The sequence below is a fragment of the Nerophis lumbriciformis genome, linkage group LG24, assembly GCF_033978685.3.
Source record: "Nerophis lumbriciformis linkage group LG24, RoL_Nlum_v2.1, whole genome shotgun sequence".
In the NCBI taxonomy this organism is placed as follows: domain Eukaryota; kingdom Metazoa; phylum Chordata; class Actinopteri; order Syngnathiformes; family Syngnathidae; genus Nerophis; species Nerophis lumbriciformis.
Genome location: NC_084571.2, coordinates 14,633,036 through 14,641,003, shown reverse-complemented (window position 1 = coordinate 14,641,003; position 7,968 = coordinate 14,633,036). Strand labels below are relative to the sequence as shown.

Here is a 7,968-nt window from a genome sequence, read left to right as displayed (position 1 = left end):
CTCAATACGAGCATGACGTCACACTCAGGTAACACGTTTGTTTTGCCTGTGCTTTCACTCTGTCTGACCACTTCAAAACAATCTCAACATGGCATGGCATGGAGTGAAAGATGACACGAATGGTAATATGCTTCTTTATCAAGGTATTGTACAGTGTACATGTTGTTATGTATAAAAAGTGAGCACATGCATGGTGTTGTAATATGGTATACAAACTTTATTGCTCAGTGCCAAATCTGTTTGTTGATAATGAGTCAGAAAGAGGGCAATAAAGTGACAGAAGCAGCTATAATTAATTTTATATGGAGCTACTTGAGTTATTTCCTGACAGAGATGCTCCTTTGCATATGTTTAATGCATTGGTGGTGGGTGTATGGCAAATACTTAAAATAACTGTTATTATTTAAATGGTAAAATTATAAGCAGTTTGGCGTTTAAGTTCATGTATTTGCAGTATGGCAAATACTTAAAATAACTGTTATTATTTAAATGGTAAAATTATAAGTAGTTTGGCATTTAAGTTAGTGTATTTGCAGACCTTTGATGTGACCAAACTGATCGTTTTGGAATACAATTCACCACCCAAAACAGAAGTTATTTATGACAGGGTTCTTTTTTTTTTTTTTTTTTTTTTTAATACAATATTCCACATTATTTTTGTCCAGAACACGCACGCTATTGGCATCACATACAATAAAGGTACACATTCATCGTGGTTGTATTCGCCAAACTAACGTGACACGCACACGGGCTCGTAACGTTCACCATTCGAAGCTGACAAATGAAAGTAAATGTCGCTTTACGTGTTTTCTCCCAACTGTGAATTGCCACTCGGTTTTGCATGAGTACTGAGATTGTTGTCAAAATAAACACAAGTGTCAACAAGGTGGGCAAAACTGCGACGCTCCAAAAACATTTGTTTTATTTTATTTATTTTGTATATATTTATTTTTTGGTTAGTTTAAAAAGGTAGGTTGTTGTAGTGTTATAACTACAAAATAAACGATTTGATTGGTGAATTAAAAAAAATAGCCTTCATGTTTGACTAAATAACGACAATGACGAAACAGGCGTTAAAGAGACAGCCTATTTAAGTCGGACTTGTCCCAAGTTCTTCTTAGCGGCGTTTATAGCGAACACAAATGAGTATTTAATGTTCAAGACTCGCAACGGGGCTGAGCTACTGGGCTGTGTTTGGATCTCCATGCGGATGTGACATTTCATAGAAGATCGCCGCCGCCATTTTGACTTCCACGCTCAGCTCGCTACAGCACAAACCGACTGGGAGGGAGAGCGTGTCGAGGCCGAACGCCGCTCCTGTTAAAACGCTGCATGACCGGGCACATTCCTCTTGCGGGGGGGGGGGAAACGCCACTTCCAGACGGGAATGCGACGGCCGACTTTTGTCATTTCGCTGTGTTCGGGAAGTGTTTCCATGTTGGGCCGCGCCAACTTCCACGGTAACGAATTGAATGGCTAGCTTTCTTCTCCGCTCTTCCCCAGACGAGGGACACACGGCGGAGCACACGGACTGGGGATATCGCAGGCAAAGCTGTTGAATTGTGCAGCATAATATCTATTATTGGCTACGTTGGCTAAGCTAGCTTTAAACCGGCTGTTTGCTGCACCAGCTGCGGATCGTCTCTTCGCCCCACACTTTCCCGGGAATTTCTTCCTTCCCGCCACCCCCGCCGTCAGCCAGCTTACCCCACCAAAGGCGCCGAAATTGGGCGAATAGCGAGCAAATACGTCCGCGTTTCTTTACCCGCTCCCCCGCCGACCTCCCCTCCTCGCTCCCCGGCGCTGACAGCGGACAAGGCCGAGGTCGCAGCAGCAGAGCAGGCCCGGGCGCCGAGGCTCGACCGGTCCACCCCACCTCCTCCGCATCCTACCACACCTCAGCAGCAGCGGTTCCCGTCCGAACCGGCCCTGGACGACGTCGATAGCCGGGATACCCGCATCGCGACGACAAAAGCCGCCGACATGAACCACCACCATCACCATACGCAGCAGCAGAAAGCCGGCGAGCAGCAGCTCAGTGAACCGGAGGACATGGAGATGGAACGTTAGTAACTCAACTCTTGTGTGCATGAAGTTGCATCCATACAACCAGGACTTATACGCTGCGTTGTGATGATTGCGCGGCCGTTGCAGCATACTTTTAGTGCAGCTGACCTAATTTTGCTAGTGTTTTGCTCGGAGATGGACCAGGCGACCCATACCGTTAACATAGTCCGTAAATACAGCATTAATTGCGGTTATCAAGTGAGGGCTTTGTATGTAAACACTGTCCAAGTACCGGTAATGGCTAAAATTCCCATTGTTGAGTCGAGGCACCTGCAAATAGTTTTTTTTATCGTGAAAATGAGTTTAAAGTGTTGGATTAAGTTACGTTGCAATAGCTTCAGCGATGGCGTGAACACACACGCTGGGCCTGTACGTGAGTTGTCATTACACGGTTATAGTTAGGTGAATTGTGCTGCAAAGTAGTAAAATGTGACTAGATGCACGGAGATTGCTAGCTAATTAGCCTCAAGGCCTGGGGTAGCACGTTAGTTAGCATGTGTGCTAACACCGGAGGGGGTGTGTGGCGTCCTAAAATGGTGGCCTTGTGTTTTGCAACCTTCCTCTTGGCTACTGCGCCACTTTTAGACACGGTATTCGGCGCCTCGCGTATGTTGCGTTTTCTGCCGGTGTTTAGTTGTCGGTGATACTTAAATGTTTATCGCGGGTTGTTAGCTGGTGCTTGTCGCCTCAGCTAATGACGCTGGTTAAGTGTTTGCTAACGAGCTAAGTGGCTAACGCAGATGCGTCAATCCAGCGATGTCGATGTGACAATGGTGAAATACGCGCCATGAGCTCGATTCAGGTAATAGCTCTCAAAGAAACATGTGTTTGTTCGTCGAAATGGTGTTTATGTGCGCCGTGTTGACTGCGGGGCGACTAACTGCAGTAAGGCCGGGCCCACGGCGGAGTAGCGCGGGGATTTGCTGCTTCATTGTATGGCAGCACGAAGAGCATGGAGCTCGCCATTTTTAATCATGTCTGTTTTTGTTGCTCTGCTCTCCAGCCGGGACACATTTGCTAGCAACATTCCCGTCGTCAGTCGAGCGAATCCTTAAATTGCGTCTTTTTTTTTTTTACATTTTGGACTCATTGCACGACTTTGCGAGTTCTCAGCATCACTGCGTCATTTATTCCTATCCTATTGATTCGATTTTCTGTTAATAACACTGCCAAATGTTGTCCACCAGCACGGTCAGTGGATGTTTTGGTCATTTAATCTTCGTTTCATCAATGGAATTTTACGACTGGTTTGTTTGAATTTCCTTTTAAAATACAAAAAAGAATATAAAAAACAAAGCATTCTTTTTTTTTTGTCGATGAGAAATAACTCAATCTAAAATTGGTTTGGTTTTCATTTTTGGAATTTTTAATCTCCGGTGAACAGAAACAAAACAGAAGTTATTTCATTTGCAGATACCAGAAGTTTTATTTCCAAAGTAAAAGCAGGGATAATTACAATGGTACCCGGATGTCAGTGACTCTAGCTAAAATGTCTTTGGAGCCCTACACTGAAGCTGGTTTGGACGTGACAGAAATCTGTACACGCATAGCAACATAAACTGAAAAACAAATCAAAACGGATGTTTTTCCATATTCTGCCGCTGAAACCGGAAGTAGCCAGTTTAAAGACAGGACCGGTAAAAAAATCTATTCTATGGTGTACAATCAAATCCCTTTTTGCCTCCCCTTCTGTATGAAATGTGCGTAGAAATATCTGTAGATGTCGGTCCTCGTCGTACCATGTCTGAACACATTTAGTGCTCCGAACACATTTAGCCAGACACTCTTTTAGAAACTTCCGTGGTCACAATATGAAAAACCACCGTTTGGTACTGTTTTTCCATTTGTTTACTTGGGATTTTAAGTTTTCTTTTATGAAAGGTACAATGAAAATCAAACCGGTTTTATATAGAGTTTTTGTAGAATGCTTTGTTTTTCAATTTTGACTATAAAGGTCAGTGGATGTTTTGGTCATTTAATCTTCGTTTCATCAATGGAATTTTACGACTGGTTTGTTTGAATTTCCTTTTAAAATACAAAAAATAATATAAAAAACAAAGCATTCTTTTTTTTTTTGTCGATGAGAAATAACTCAATCTAAAATTGGTTTGGTTTTCATTTTTGGAATTTTTTATCTCCGGTGAACAGAAACAAAACAGAAGTTATTTCATTTGCAGATACCAGACGTTTTATTTCCAAAGTAAAAGCAGGGATAATTACAATGGTACCCGGATGTCAGTGACTCTAGCTAAAATGTCTTTGGAGCCCTACACTGAAGCTGGTTTGGACGTGACAGAAATCTGTACACGCATAGCAACATAAACTGAAAAACAAATCAAAACGGATGTTTTTCCATATTCTGCCGCTGAAATCGGAAGTAGCCAGTTTAAAGACAGGGCCGGTAAGAAACTCTATTCTATGGTGCACAATCAAATCCCTTTTTGCCTCCACTTATGTATGAAATGTGCGTAGAAATATCTGTAGATGTCTGTCCTTGTCGTACCATGTCTGAACACTTAGTGCTCCGAACACATTTAGCCAGACACGCTTTTACTTTGAAAATTAAAACTTCCGTTGTCATAATATGAAAAACCACCGTTTGGTACTGTTTTTCCATTTGTTTACTAGAGATTTTCATTTTTCTTTTATGAAAGGTAAAATGAAAATCAAACTAGTTTTATAAATATAGTTTTTGTAGAATGCTTTGTTTTTAAACTTTGACTATAAAGGTCAGTGGATGTTTTGGTCATTTAATCTTCGTTTCATCAGAGGAATTTTACCACTGGTTCATTTGAATTTCTTTTAAAATACACAAAATAATATAAAAACTATTCTTTTTTTTTGGTGTCGAAGAGCAATAACTAAATTTAAAAACGGTTGGGTTTTCATTTTTGCAATTTTTAATCTCCAGTGAACAGAAACAAAACAGAAGTTATTTCATTTGTAGACACCGGAAGTTTTATTTTCAAAGTAAAAGCGGGGGATAATTACAATGGTACCTGTGTGTCAGTGACTCTAGCTAAAAATGTCTTTGGAGCCCTACACTGAAACTGATTTAGACGTGACAGAAATCTGTACTCGCATAGCAACATAAACTGAAAAACAAACCAAAACAGATGTTTTTTCTATATTCTGATTCTCAAACCGGAAGTATCCAGTTTAAAGACATGACCGGTAAGAAATTCTATTCTATGGTGCACAATCAAATCCTTTTTTGCCTCCACTTCTGTACGAAATGTGCGTAGAAATATCTGTAGATGTCGGTCCTTGTCGTACCATGTCTAAAACATTTGCGTGTAGTGCTCCAAACACATTTAGCCAGACACGCTTTTTCTTTGAAAAGAAAAACTTCTGTTGTCATAAAATGAAAAACCACGGTTTGGGTCCCTTTTTCCATTTGTTTACTAGGGATTTAAATTTTTCTGTTATGAAATGTACAATGCAATTCAAACCGTTTTTGTATATAGTTTTTGAAGGATGCTTTGTTTTTCAATTTTATTTTTGCTTACAACAAAGCATAAAGGTCAGTGTTGTTTTTGGTCATTGAATTTTTGTTTCATCAATGAAAATTGAATCATTTGAATTAGATTCAAACAGAAGAAAAACATTTTCCTTTTAGTGGTGTCAAAGAACAATAACATCCAAACACTGTTTGATTTTAATATTATATTTCATATAACAAACATCTAAATCCCCGGTAAACAAACGGAGAAGCCGGAAAAAACAAATGTTTTATCATATTCGGACACAGTTTTTTTTTCTAAGTAAACGCGGGGATATGGTCCATGCACGGTTCATTCTATTTCCAATTCTGAAACGCAAATCAAAAAACTAAATTAGGGCCGTTTTTCGATTTTTATTATATATGGCAGATTTTAAAATAAACAAAAAAAGGTTGATTTTCATCCAAATACTGCCATAAAATTGGATGTTGTGCTGTTTTCCTTTTATGGATTAGAATTTTTCCAGATAAACAAAAGTCGAAAAAATGTTCATCCAAAATGCTTGGTCATCTGTGTAATGACAAATTGAACCGAAGCAGTATTTTAGCTTTTCCTTCAAGTTTAGTATGTTTTTAGCATAATGGTAACACTTTTGTTCAGCAGGAGTCCTGTTGTCGTTTTTAAAAAGTGTCATTAAATAGTTGTCCAACTTTTGTTTCAGAAATGAAAATAGAAAATATGGCCTGAAATTTGTTTTTTGATTTGCATTTAAGAATTGGAAATAGAATGAATGGAAGGTACACGGACCGTGTAGGTTTTGGTCATAGAATTTTGTTTCATTTATGAAAATTGAAAAATGCCTGGTTTATTAGAATTACATTAAAAAAGAAGAAAAACGTTTTCCTTTTAGTGGTGTCAAAGAACAATAATATCTAAACACTGTTTGATCTTCATATTATATTTCATATAACAAAATCCCCGGTAAACAAACGGAAAAGCTGGGAAAAAACAGATGCTTTATCATATCTGGACACAACATTTTTATTTTCAAAGTAAAAGCGGGGATACTATTAGTGTCTCGCTAAATATGTATTGGAATATGAAAAAAATAATTTTTGGTCTGTTTTTTTAGTTTCTGTTGGTGTGTAAAGATTACTCTAGATGTTAGCCCTCGTCGTGTCTGGATTTGGCTCCGAAGACATTTTAGTTAGTCACAGGTCCTAGTAATTATCTTCGCTTTTATTTTGAAAATATTTCCCGTGTCTACAAATTAAATAACTTTGCTTTTGTTCAGTTTATGCCTTTCTGTTAAAAAGGGATTAAAATCTTTGTTTTATGAATTCTAAATTAAATTTAAACAGTTATTTGCATGTTGTTATTGCTCTTTGACACAAAAAAAAACTTTTTGCTGGGTGGCCAAAGTGAGCCGTGGAGTCATTTGCTGGGGTGGCTTCCCAAATGTATCACATACTCTTACTGACCTCTTTCAAGCTCGCAAGAGGCGTCACAATCCAATATTGATAACATATATCAGCCCGATATCAGCAAAAAAAAAGGGGATTATATGGACTTGCATGTACAATTCACAATATAAGCTCTGATACCAGCAGACCGTTAACGTCTAAATGTCTACCAGAAGCACAAAGGTAAACATGGTAGGCTATAGGCTACTCTGAGCGAGCAGCTCACACTTTGTTACGAGTGTCCTAATTGATCAATATTGCAATGTAAAACAACATATATACAATATAAACAATTATCTAATAATTATATATTACTTACACATACTAAGTCTTCAAGGCAGAAACATATAATAGTAAGTTGAATGATGTGGATACGTTTGTTACTGAATACCTTTTGGGTCATGAGCTTAACTTAATGAAATATTGTGGCCACCAGGGGTGACAAAAAAATTACCACTCCGCTTTAACTTAAAGACAGAATAAGTCCATTCCAGACGATTAATTAATAATAAGTAGGTTAGTGTTTTTCATACCTACCAAAGTTCTCTGTCTGACTCATTTCACTTGATCAAACCTTTTCTAACATTCCACACTACTAAATAATACATTGTCGGATTCCTGACAATATCAAATCAAAATAGTATCGGCAAAGACTTAAGGGTATCAGAAGTTGATCCCCTGATTCTCACACAATCCTTGATGACATGCAAAGCTTCATTGTTATTTTCACTTAAAGCAGCGTTATTATTTTAGGCTATTTGTGGTTCATACCAAAAATCTAATTTTTTTGGACCATTGGCACATTTTTACTTTGGCCCAAGGAGGCAAAATGTTTGGGCACCCTGATCTACAGTTAATAAAAAGTGCGTGTGTCATTTAATATTAGAAAGTCCCAATAAATGCACATGCTAACACAAAGAAGGCTTTTCAAGTTGCATTTCTTTTTACATGTTACTTGAATTCCGACTTACAAAACTTGAGAAAAATTTCCAATA

At 38.4% G+C, this 7,968-nt stretch overlaps 1 protein-coding gene across 7 annotated transcripts in view; it reads left to right on the top strand.

The window, feature by feature from the left end:
• Nucleotides 1-36: 36 nt before the first annotated feature.
• usp7 (ubiquitin specific peptidase 7 (herpes virus-associated)) overlaps nt 37-7,968 on the top strand; it is a 59,989-nt gene continuing 52,057 nt past the window's right edge. The window contains exon 1 of one of the 7 annotated variants that reach the window (XM_061981618.1): nt 37-143. In XM_061981618.1, coding sequence (XP_061837602.1) covers nt 89-143 — 55 coding nt within the window. In that variant the 5' untranslated portion in view covers nt 37-88. Of the gene's footprint in view, nt 144-837; nt 887-950; nt 970-1,601; nt 2,066-2,627; nt 2,870-7,968 lie in introns of those variants that run through there. The other 6 variants (XM_061981619.1, XM_061981622.1, XM_061981623.1 and 3 more) reach the window with 6 other exon arrangements.